At 37.4% G+C, this 13,158-nt stretch overlaps 1 protein-coding gene across 4 annotated transcripts in view; it reads left to right on the forward strand.

Moving 5' to 3' along the window:
- SMURF2 (SMAD specific E3 ubiquitin protein ligase 2) overlaps positions 1 to 13,158 on the forward strand; it is a 96,679-nt gene that overhangs the window by 29,461 nt on the left and 54,060 nt on the right. For 2 of the 4 annotated variants that reach the window (XM_074971184.1, XM_074971186.1), the window contains exons 2-3: positions 7,550 to 7,588; positions 9,640 to 9,748. In XM_074971184.1, the coding sequence (XP_074827285.1) occupies positions 7,550 to 7,588; positions 9,640 to 9,748 (148 nt within the window). Of the gene's footprint in view, positions 1 to 4,362; positions 4,410 to 7,549; positions 7,589 to 9,639; positions 9,749 to 13,158 lie in introns of those variants that run through there. The other 2 variants (XM_074971185.1, XM_074971187.1) reach the window with 2 other exon arrangements.

The raw sequence follows: 13,158 nt of genomic DNA on the forward strand, positions 1-13,158 counted from the left end.
CTAAAACTAGTCAGTGCAAGAGAGAGCTCTTCAGTAATTAGCAGCAGGAGTAAGAAGAGTACAGAAAACTTCTTGGCAGTGTAAATTATTTTTTTCTACAAAGTGCAAGCTTGCACACTTGAAAATTCCTCTTGAATGTGTTTGTCCTCAGTCTGAATTTTCCCTTGGTTAAGGAATTGTCCAGTCTTAATTTGTGCTGTCTTACAAACAGAAGATTGGATTCAAACCAATTTACTGTTACTATATATAACATAAATAAATACGTTTCCCAGTCTCTTTAATTTTCGTGTATATGACTAAAAACATGGTTTTGAGAATGGTTTATTGGGACATTATGGCAGGCAATGAAATCATAATCTAAGCAAGAAAAATGGAAAATAGGATTCATTCAACTCCAATTTTGAAAACACAAATGTGTGTTAGAATAGTAAATAAAAAATAATTTTAATGATAAATGGCTGACATGAGCTGTCTTGTTTACCACAAATGTTTTTCACCCAAGTGAATATACTCAATGTTCCCGACGTACTAACTAAAGCATTACAAAAATAATTTGTTTAAAATTAAAGCAGATATGTAATGGTAAGACTCAGTTTCCTGAAGCATTGTCTTGCTCTTCTCTGGTTTGATACATTTCCCTGAATTGAACTTGTTTTTGCATCATATAAGGCCTCAATATATGTGTTTAGTTGCTAAATGACCTAAATACATAATGTGTGAAGTTGGTGTGCAAATGTATCTTGGACATGTATTTATGTCTACAGAGCAGTCCTGTTGTCTCTTCCAGATTGTTTTACTGCAGTGCTGTCTTCCCTGGGCTACCCAAAAACCTTAAATTAGTAAAAAAAAAAATGTAGCTGCCCATTTACTGAGTTGCATTTCATGCATGGAGCATATTTCATCTTCATGTTGGTTTCCAGTTCATTTCATGGTAAAATGCAATTTGTTGGTTTTCATTTGTAAAGCCTTTTGTGCTTACGATTCTAGTTATCTGAGGCCTTGTCGTTAATACAAGTTGCAATGGTTTAACTAAAGTGTGTATATTTATAAAATAGCTTTTGTTGTTCACTAGTGCAAACCCCTATGTGGACATTCTTAAAGTTATATAAGCCAGACTTAAATTGATTTGAGTGTCCGCAAAGGGGGTTTATATTAATTTAAACAAACAAAATTATTTAAATAAACCCAAAACACTTCTGTTAAATCAGTGCAACTTGTAATGTACTCAATGTCTTAGGCTATGTCTATACCATAATTTATGGCAAAAATTTACCATCACAGCTGCTTACTGGTGCAACTGCATTAGTGTGGTAACTGTTAGAATATACAAGGCTTTCAGAGCCACCAGCATTTTTGCACCTTGTTGACTAACTTTCCTTAGAAGAGATGGTAGTGATCGTGTTGAAAATGCTGGCAAACACGAGAGCCTTAGCAACACAAGTTTTCACACCCCAGGGAACTTTTTTCAAAAAATCTTAATGTTGATAAGACCTTGGAATAGGGAGAAAGACTCACTTTCTTGGGAGCTGGGAGTTTGGACTAGCTAGGATTAGGGTGACCAGGTGTCCGGTTATTGACTGGAACTCCCGGTCGAAAAAGGATCCTGGCTGCTCACTGACTGGGCCATTGACTGTCTGGTTGGTGGCACCGCACAGAGGAGCTGGCAGGCTCCCTGCTAGTCTCCACATCACGTGGCTCCTGGGAAGCAGCCAGCATGTCCGGCTCTTAGGCTTAGGGGCAGCCGGGGGGTCTGTGTGCTGCCCCACCCACAAGCGCAGCTCCTATTGGCCAGGTCAGGGCAGGGGACGAACTAGCACAATTCGCGAGCACTCAGCAGGCGGCTGTTGAGGGGTTGTGGCGCGTGCCTGTCCCATGGTTGCCGGCACTTTTCTCCTCCTTGCACTCTTCCTGTGGCTGGGCTCGAGCTGCAGTGCATGCTCCTAAGTAGTGCAAGTTTATTAATTGGTTCACCAGTTCATGAATGGGAAGTGGACATACATCAGCTTTTCTAACCTGAGTAGATTTACCAAGCACTTCAGGCAAACTCACTGGTAAAGATAATCTGTAAAACAAGTTTATTGATTACAAAAGATAGATTTTTAAGTGATGGGCAAAGAGTCAAAGTTAGTTACCAAAATAAAATAAAATATATATATATATATATATATATAAGCATGCAGTCTAAACTCTCATCCCAATTATATTGGGCAATTTCTAGATCAGTGGCTCTCAGCCAGGAGTCCAGAGCCCCTTAAGGGGCCTCTAGCGGGTTTCAGGGGGGTCTCCAAGCAGGGCCAGCGTTAGACTCACTGTGGCCCAGGAGGGGAAGATGGGTGGATCACTACACTGTCCTCTGATGTACACTCCCCCTGAAGCTCTGGTATGGGCCACTGTTGGAGACAGATACTAGGCCTGAAGGACCATTGTTCTGATGCAGTATGGCAGTTCTTATGTTCTGAAGATAAATTAAAAACTAATTCCCATCACCTGTGTTTCACTTGTTTATGTCCTGTATGCTTATAACATGGTGACTGTGTGAAACACTCCTAGGATATGATGACTTAGCCTTATAATTTTTCTCTCAAAAGGCTTTTTTTATATATTAGACATTACATAATTTGAGTGACATATTGATTGGCTCAAGATTCTCCAGAAGTTTTTTATTTACATGGATTCATCTAAAATTTAAGTTCACCAACTTCATTTAATCCTACCACCCTTCTACTTTATGGAATTGTGCAGATGGTTAGCTATCTGTTTGCATATTTATAAAGTGCTCATCACTGTAGTAGTTGGTTGCCAAAACTTTCACTGTTGGATGAATGGGGGCCTAGTGAATGGAGAACTCTTTCAGTTTTTAGCTGAGCTGTGCCTGGTGACAGTTCTCAGGCTGCAAGAAAGCTAGGCTTCAGAGAAGACTGGCCAGCGTAAAGGAATTGAGGAATCATCCTGCCAGTTCCGTTGCATCATGTGATTCCTCAAATTGCTTTTAATTTTTTATTTATTTCTGTGCGCTTTGGTTGAGTAAGACTTCAAATCTCTGGGCACCTTGAGCTTAGTAGCTGTCCTCTCATTACATCATCCTAGGAATTTTATATGACTGTCTTGTGTAGCAGATTGCCATCGCATTCTGTGGTTGAATACATGCCTAAAATCTAGGTATCAGGGGACAGCTGAAATTCTCATCTTCTTTTGTGCCAACGTTAGCTGTCTGCAGTTGAATTATTCGGTTTGTGTTGGAAGGTTCCCATTACATGCTTTCCCTCAGCTCATCGCCTTACCCCCTTCTCTCACCCCATCTCTTTAAAGGAAGAACCAGTAACAGTGGCTAGAACCAGGACTACTGTATTTCAGGCTAAGTTAACAGCTCTGATATTAGTATTCCTTGTGACTGACTGATATGTCTAACACAGTGCTGTACCAGTTCTAGGCATTTCCTGTGGTTTGTGCCAAAGTGGAGTGGATCGTTCTATGATCCACCTGAGAATTAGGTGGCATGGCCATTGTTTTATTTTTACTTGTGAATAAAGTTCTTCAGAGATGAGTATAGCATTAAGTTATCAAGTCTACTAGGTTCTGAATTTCCCAAGGAAAGATGAGTTTAACATTTAGCCTTAAAAAGAGGCAGATGCTGTTATATCAGTATCTTTATAAACAGAAGTCACTAGAAAATTTGAAAAAATGTATCGCATTCAGTCTATTAATTAGAGAGTAATATTTTATTTCAATTGTGGTAGCTCCTAAAGCTCCATTCGCAGTGTGGCTCCATTAAGCTAGGCCCTGTATGTGCCTTGAACATGACACTAACGAGTGGCGGGGTGGAGGAGAGATACAATCGAGATATAAATTTGTACATAAAAATTATATATAAAACTTTTTTCTGGCATATTTAAAAACATTTTATAGTGCACATCAATTGCACCTGACTCTAAGGCTTTTAGTTGGTTAACTACTCGTAGGGATCATAGAATAAGCTATTCTTGGAGAGGGTAGTTCTTTACAGATCAGTTCAGGGAAGGGTATTCCTCACATAGGGGAAATATTTACGATGAGTAATTGTATTTCTCCAAGTGAGTTCAGTTTGTGGAATGCAGCCACCAGCACCGTTGAGCTTTGGGAACTTCAAGAAAAGCAGTGTACGTTGGAAGCACATATTTCAAGGTATGGTTATAAAAGGCTGTTCAGCTCCTGACCACCTCTGTTGCTCCTTTTCACAGTTAGCTGTGGGAGTTCCCACCCGCTGTATTTACCAAATAAAACCTTTGGTTTTTTTCCTGATAATTTTTAGTGCCTTGAGGGGGTGCTCATAATATCCCAGTGGGCACTGCTTTTCTAGAAGGTTTCTGAATCTCTGTGGCCGTGGGTGTGCATTGCACAGATGCACCATTCTCAGAGAACAAGAATTATTGGTAAGTAATTTTTGTATGCATGTATGTCTTGTCACCTTGTAATTTATTTCCACCCTTGCAGGCGATTATCTTCATTCTTGATTTTTTCTTTTTTTAAAATCCATTCCTGGAAAGAGAAGGTTATTGCTGGGGGAAGCATTTTCCCCTTTTTGCCAACACATTCCAATTTTCCCTTGGTTTTGGAATTGCAAAGAAATCTCTGAATCATTTTTGAGAAAGGCGTTGTTTTCAGTTTCCAAAAATAAACAAGACTTGTCTGGAGCCACCAAACTCTGATAATAGAGACAATCTATTCTACTCTAATGTTTATCTCAGGACTCAGTGTCTTTCTCAATTTGCCGTTGTTGCTTCAGGGACCACAAAATTTCTTTCATAGCTAACTGATTACTCAGCACTAGTATCCTTTCATAAAACTTTATTACTTGCATATGATTGCTCTATATCATCCTCTTTTTTCTTCAATTTAAACCAATATTATTCCATTTGACTTGCTCTCTTTTAAAATGATAATATTAACTGCCATATTTTAATAGCTTATTTGCTTGGGCAGTAACATGATTAGAGGGACAAAAGAAACCATATTTCTGAAAATAAATTAATGAAGACAAATTGATAACTATAGCAATGGATGCTAACTTTGGGCTGGTTATTACCAGAGGCTACAGAAATTGTAAAAATGCTATCTCCTCAGCCATTAAGGGCATGGACATGGGCTGTAAATACTTACTTGATTGTTCGGCCGCATCATTGCCTGTTTCTCCTCTCCATTCCTCTGAAAGTGCAATATCATCCTAGGTGAAGGACTCATAACCCCTGAAAGGGAACTTTCAAACAGAAGAGAACTTTAAAAATAGGAATCCATTTATAATTCATGTTTTTCAAAATTCTGCCATTTGTAGTGTCCAGCTTAGTAGTAAAGCCTTTCTCCGTATCTCTTGTGCTCTTGTTCTACTTTTTTTCTGAGTACAGTGTGATATGTAAAGTTGTCCGAGTGCTTGCTTGCTTTTTTTTTTATTTAAAAGGTCTTATTCAATTTTGCGAAGTGCAAGTCTTTCATAAAAACATCACTTGTAAATACATAGCTACTTTGTCGGCAAAGAGAGGGAAGAAAACTGCCTCAGTTGAGCTGGGTGATTATGTGGTGCTGATAATTGTAGCTTTTTTGTCTTTAACCAGCACAAAAGATTAAATATTGGGCTGTTCTTGAATTCGGCCGCCTTCTTTTCTGAGTGGTCATCTACAATTTCATGTGGTTGGATTTTCCCATTCAGTTCATTTTTAGTGTGCTCTTGTCAAGAAAAGAGTTCTTACAGTGATTCTGCCATCTGATTCTTTAATTCAGATCTCCAAGACTCTACCCAGCTTCTGGTGCCTATTCAGAAGGTTGTTTTTGAAGTTCCATGTAGTAAGGGCGGAATCTTTCTCCGGGGTTTAAGAAGACAGATACTGGGGAAACCTGAGCAGGAAGACAAAAGTTCATCCGGGTAGTTTCCTTGATAGATGGTGTAAAAGCAGGAATACCAGTCAATCTAGACTGGTGAGTCTGACTAACCCACCAAATTTACATGTGGAAAGTCTTGCTATTTATATAGAACTGAAAGGAAGACAGATCTCTAATAAGTTATTTAGAACTAGGTCAAACCAGTCGATTTTAGGTCTCTGGTGTTCAAGCATCTTAATTCTTTTGTTGCTGGTGGGCAGATAAAGCAGAAAGGTACACAGTAAGTGGAAAAAAATATGAAGATATATCAACTAGGAAATGCATATAGCTGTCATTACTCAATAGAAAGCTTAAACAAAGCCTTTTTGTGTGGAGGGAAATTCTCTGTACAACATTTCGAGACTAGATCTCTCTATCAGTCTTGTTTTAAAATATTTTAAAACAACTTCATTTAGTACAAGTATGTCTCCATTATTCAGACCCATTTGGTTTTCAAAATAGGTAAACCTTTTAACAGAAAAATCACTTCTAAAACCTTACAAACCTGATCCTATTTAGACAATTACTTTGATTCTATGAAAAAATTGCCATGAAATGGTTATAATTTACCTTCTGGTGATGTATTGATTATGGTGGGATTTAGATTGATGTATTTAATATTTATCTGTGGTTTTTAAGCAACGAGACAATCATTTTACTGTTCAAATTTAAACCGTTAATAAACCGGAAGGTTCTGCACATAGAGCAGATATTTTCTAAAAGAACCAAATTGTTTTTGTTTCATAGTTTACACTTCAAGTAGCTAATAGATTAGCATATGCGTCTGACTGAGGATCTTTTTGCCTCAATCTCCATTATGTTCTGATTTTTCAGCTCTTTAAATTGAAATTATTTCTGATCTGACACTTATTTTTCATGTAAGGCAAAGCTTGTTTAACAGACTTCCACAAGTGTTCCTTGCATGTGTACACCACCTACTTAAATCCTTACTATGTTTTACTAACTATACCATGAATACCCTCTGGAGATTGGTTATTTCTGTCTTCTAATAAAGTGTGAATTGAACGCATTTTAAAAGCTGGCTTGTACTATCATAGCAACCAATTTTCAAAGTGAGAAACTGAAACTGCAAAATTAGAATCTAGAATAACAGCTGAAAACACAAATGGCAACTCTAAATGATTTTTGCCTTCTAAATCTTTAATTTGTGTGAGTATGGTTGTACTGTAACTTCATGTGGGGTAATTTTTCACCGTCCATCAGGAATTACGCCAAGAGGGCATACGGTATAGGGAATCACCCTAATCTGTTCTAGAGGCACTTGCCTTTCTTTCTTGATGCAGTTCCATCCTTCCTCCACATATTAGCATGTTCTGGAGATATAATTAGATTAAAAATATGGCCATGTCTGAAGGACTGGAAAGCGCTCACATACTGAGAACACCACCTCTGTGTAACTTCCACCACAGCTCACCCTGGGGTAACTGTGAAAAGAAGGAACTTCTGGCTTAGCCTTCTGTGTTTACTTCACACAACATTAAAAATGGCCCGTGATCACAATTTGTTTCCTTGCACACATCTCTGATGTTCGTTGATTTTTACTTTGCACTGGGTTTTCTGGAATGCTGAGAAGATAAAAAAAAATTCTAAAATATTAATGACCAGTAATTTCATTATGTATTTCTTGTTTCCCTTGCAGTACTATGTGCAAAAAACTTGGTGAAAAAGGATTTTTTCCGTAAGTAGCTATTAAAATTTATGAATTCATATATGTGGTACATGTTACATAAGTTCTGTACGCTACTTTTAACACCTCATCATAGTGCATTCAGATCCATATGTTGAAGGAGATAGGGGTGTTTCCAACCCACTGTTCTTCAGCGCTTGTAACTTTTTAAGCTGGCACTCATCCTAGGAGTATTTTTTTTAAATGTTTAAAAAACAAAACAACAAAAAAAACAAAATAACAAATGAACAAAAATATCAACAACTCCTCTGGACTGGTGTGGGAGAGGGTAAGAAAGCTTATGGGTTGAAGATATTTTTGATGCTAATAAATCTGAAGGATTTTCATCTAAAAATATTGATCTGCTCACTTTTTGGTGTTTGTATAGTATGATTTGGTTGATGTGCAGTAAATTTTTTTTAAGCAAACAATTCTATGTTTTTCCCCCCACATATGTACCAATTATATTGGTACTGACTTTAGAGTGGGGAGAGTTTTTCATTCTGAGTAACTTCTCTCAGGCAAATTGCAGGCTTTCAGAAAAACTAGTATCACATACATAAATATATATTGAAACATTTTACCGTAGAACAGCTCCTTTGGTCTAACCAGCAGATATACTTTTTAATAATTAATGAGCAAGTCAGAATACATATTCACCTACCCTGAACTGAAATTATGCACTTTCCACTAGTTTTCATGATATTTTGAAAGGGAAAATGAAAAAGGGAAAGAGGATTCTTCTTAACTACATACGTGTGTGCGCGCGCGCAGGCACGCGCACAAATATACACCGAACCCTCGCTAGAACTCGGGGTTCGGGATCCATGTGTGGTACTGCGTTACCATGGATCCCAATTTAAATTTGGGATCCATCACTGTGTCCGCGCTATGCAAATCCGCGAATAGCGATGCGCTCTCTAGCGAGGGTCTGCTGTATATTTATATCTATAGATATATCTATATACACAAATATAAATATAATCAACTTCCTTCCAAATGAGATTGGTAGGTAAAGCAGGAGAATCCAAAAGGGCAGACTCTAAATTTAGGATAACCTGCAAAGAGGAAAAAGATGGATGTGTGTCCTTTTTTGTGGTCTTATGATATATAAAGAAGACCGTAAAGCCTTAATGTTTGTTTTGTTTGTAAGGTCTGTTTATTACTATGTGTTTTGTATTGTGCCTAGCAGAATGGGGCCTTCATCTCAGTTGGGGCCTGTAAATACTACCATAATACAGATAATTAGCAAGGATAACTAAAAAATCCTGCTTTTAACTTAACTTAAATACCAGGAATGTTATCTTCTGTGACTTTAGTGGAGTCCTTGTTGGCTATTCATTGGGAACTTACACGGGGTCGAAGAGGCTGAGAGTGGTTATACCCTTATATAACGAGCTTTTCTCCATAAATATTTGACTTATAGGGATTAAAAAACAAACATTTTAAAAGCATTTGAATGGAAATTACTTCCCTTCTCAGCCAGGTTGCCCTTGCTTGGTATATTTCATGTTGTCCTAACAGGCCTCCAGTCATCCATAGTGCCATCCCAAGTAGTCAAGATTTGAATGGCAAGTGTAAAAATAGCAGAAGGAAAAAGGTGTTTTTTTTTTTTTTTTAAGGGGGGGAAAATGTTTAGTCCCCTTTACACATAAGGGGAAAAAAGCAAATAAGGTCAAAACCCTTTCTTTTTCTTTGCAGGTCACCTTTAGAGTATTGTTGCAAAGCTCAGTTTGTTGATCTACTTAAAGGCAGTGTAACATTGTAGTTTTGTCAGTTTGTATACAGAAGACGCCCATTATTTTTACATATTTGTAGAGAATATAAAATATCTGAAAACTTTCAGAGCCAGTATTTTATCCTGAATTTTGAATATTCTAATGCAAACATCACGTTAACCTACTTGGAGCTGAAATTGTGATGATGACAGACTCCGATTAAATATGACCCTTTTCAAAATACTCAACATACAAGAAAAAAATCACACTTGTGTATTGATTATCATTTTATTTTTCTCAGTTTTCAAGCATGCCCTTTTATGAGTTTTTCCTCCCCTCCTATAGGACTTCCTGATCCATTTGCTAAAGTGGTGGTCGACGGATCTGGCCAATGCCATTCTACAGATACTGTGAAGAATACGCTTGATCCAAAGTGGAATCAGCATTATGACCTGTAGGTGTTATCAGTGATATCTAAAATACAGCAAAGGTTTGAAGTTGAATCTTCTAAAAAGCACAGAAACTCCAAAATTGCCAAATGTTCACAGTATTATTCAGTTCAGAGCTTGAAAAATATGCCAGCGGAGTTAACCTTATTAGCCAGGGTAAAAAATACATGCACCACCATGACGCCTTTCCCATCTCAACACTATACCCCGGTATGTTTTCTAATACACTGTCTGCAATGCATTTTACAGATAGCAGTGTTGTCTGGATTATTTTATTGTCCAACATTTTGATAGTGGACTGTGCATAAAATAAAAGGAAAAAATAGTTACCAGATTTCTCTTAGCATTTATTCTTCGTTTCCTCTTCATTCCATTTTTTCTTCTGCAATGTAATTTGGTGTCTTTCCTTCCGTCTTTCAGAATCTTTCTTCAGTCCTAATGTTGTTTTCTTCTTTCCCTTTCTTACTCCCTTTAATTTGTGCTAAGTATTTCATTTATATTCTGTGTAGGTTTTTATACTGCCGTCCTCACCATAGTATCTGAGCTCCTTTCAATAGTGCAGTAAGCAACATGACATACATCTGTCATGTGTGGTTCATTCTTTCTCTTGCTTCTCCCTGGGGGAGAATTTTCTGTGCAGAAATAATACAATATTTTGTTAAGGATTTTTTATTTCTTTTTATTATATGTTTCTTTGCTCTCTTCTTCCCTTTTGTTCTTTCAATATGTGCTTGGGGTGAAAGGCAGAAAGAGGAGCCTTTGAACTATTTGCACAGTTTGCCTCATTGCACTCTTTTTAGTCACTGATTACATCCTGGTTTAATCCACTCCTCCATTCACATTGTCTTCCCTCCATTCCTGTTTTCTGCCAGTATCTGCATTCACTCCTTAGGGCCTGTCTTCCAGTGCAGACCTTCAGTGTAGCTGCAACACATTGGTGTAAAATGGGCTTTTACAAGTTTGAAACTGCTGCAGCACTTTTATAGAGAATGTTTAAAACCATAGGTGTTGTAAGTAGAGGTGCTGGGGGTGGTCCTGCACCCCCTGGCTTAAAGTGGTTTCCATTATATAGAGGTCTGACAGTTTGGTTCAGTGGCTTTCAGCACCCACCTATTATACAAATTGTTCCAGCACCCCTGTTTAAAACTGGGATAAACTGCACTGGGTGTAAGTCCTGGTTTGCACCAGTGCAGCACATCTATGCTAGGGATTTGCCCCAGCATAGCTGCGTCACTGAATTTATATTTATGCAAATATCTCCACTCCATGCCTCCAACTTCCCAGGGAAAAGAAGCCTTGGCTCCAGCCAGCATCCTAAATCTTCAGCAGAACACTAATGTGAAAGATCTGGTTTAAAGTAACCTCAGATCTTCCACTTCCTTGAATGGTTGAAGACTAAACATGCACAATACGTTTTCAGAACTTTTTGGTGCAAGATACAAAACATTTGCATTACTATTTCACTAAATGTCATTGATAATTTAATGAAACAATATTGCTTTACTTGGGGAGTGGGATTGTAGTATTTTAGCCAAGGACAGCATTTTTTCAAAGCATATTTTCAAAGCTTTGTAACTGTGCCATAAAAACTTAATCCAGAGTCAAGCTCTGCATACGCAGTCTTATTTCCATTTCCTAACATATTTGATTTAAAAGCAGTTTGTTATAAGGAGAAAAAACATCCCTATGCTTTTCATGTTTAAAGAACTTGAAAATGCTTTGATTTTCATAATTATTAAATCTGCTGAGGTGCTGATTTTGTACAAGTAGCTAATTAAGTGAATTCTCTAAATCTTCAGGAACTGATTTTTTTCCAGAGATTTCTTAGTAATCATACTTATTAAGCATTGTAATCAGGAGCATTTGTTTTCTGGGTTGGTGTGGCAAATACTGCCGTGGAAATTGGTGCTAGCTGGTGAAATACATTTAAATTGGAAGCAGTACCGAAGTCTTGCATTTTCCTTTCCTACTCTCATTCTTTCTCTTTCCTTCCCACCCCCTTACCTTTCTTTATGTTCTTTTTGGAAATGCCCATTAACACACACTAATGAGCTTCTTTATAGGAACAAAAAGAAAGGCGTAAGGGAGAAAGGAAAGTGAAAAGAGTGTTGGCAAGTCTGTGTTTCCCACAACCTTGGTGGCTTTGTAAAGCTAGTTGTGGGATTTTTAAAAGGAGTAATGAGTGACTATAATTTGATGGTACTTCTGTCTACCTCCAAGCTCTGTGCTACAACTGCCTATAGCCTAAAGAACAAACATCTCACCAGTCACTACTTAATTTGGACACTGAGAGTAGAGCTGCAGTTGTAGCGGCCTATGGGAGTGAACAGTTGATAGGAGCAGATTATTAAAAGCATTTAATGCTTCATATTTTGTGGAGGGTTCTCAGTATCTCACTAGGGAAGTGGGAGTGAAAATAGCAATATAAATCTTTAGCAATTTTTTCCCACCTTCTCCCCCACTCTGATATTTATAAGAAGAAGAGAACTTACAACTTTTTGTTTTATCGTACAATATGGATCTGCTGGGACCCATAGACTCCACAGTCCAGATCCCTATACTAAATGTAACAGGTGTAATTGGTACCATTTTGTGCAAAATAGTAGAGATCTTGAGTTTCTGGCAAATTACCATGCTCAATTGGGCAAATTTGAGGCATCCTTAAGTTATCGCATTTAAATTCAATTGCACATTAAATGCAGATTAATCTTAACTTTCCAAAAAGGTTTTTATTAGGGCTGTCAAGCGATTAAAAAAATTAATCGTGCAATTAATCACATTGTTAAACAATAATAGAATACCATTTATTTCATATTTTGGATGTTTTCTACATCTTCAAATGTATGATTTCAATTACAACACAGAATACAAAGTGTACAGTGCTCACTTCATATTTTTTATTACAAATATTTGTGCTGTAAAAATAGAACAAATAGTATTTTTCAATTCACCTCAGACAAGTACTGTAATGCAATCACTTTATCATGAAAGTTGAACTTACAAATGTAGAATTATGTACAAAAAATAACTGCATTCAAAAATAAAACAATGTAAGACTTTAGAGCCTACAATCCACTCAGTCCTACTTCTTGTTCAGCCAGTCACTCAGACAAACAAGTTTGTTTACATTTGCAGGAGATAATGCTGCCCACTTCTTGTTTACAATGTCACCTGAAAGTGAGAACAGACATTCACATAACGAACAATATGTGGTGGGTCATCATCTGAGACTGCTATAATATGAAATACATGGCAGATGTGGGTAAAACAGAGCAGGAGACATTCTATTCTCCTTCGAAGAGTTCAGTCAAAATGTAATTAACACTTTAACGAGCGTCATCAGCATGGAAGCATGTCCTCTGGAATAGTAGCTGAAGCACGAAGGGGCATATAAAGGTAAATACCTTGCAATGCT

Source organism: Natator depressus, chromosome 14 (assembly GCF_965152275.1).
Source record: "Natator depressus isolate rNatDep1 chromosome 14, rNatDep2.hap1, whole genome shotgun sequence".
Taxonomy (NCBI): domain Eukaryota; kingdom Metazoa; phylum Chordata; order Testudines; family Cheloniidae; genus Natator; species Natator depressus.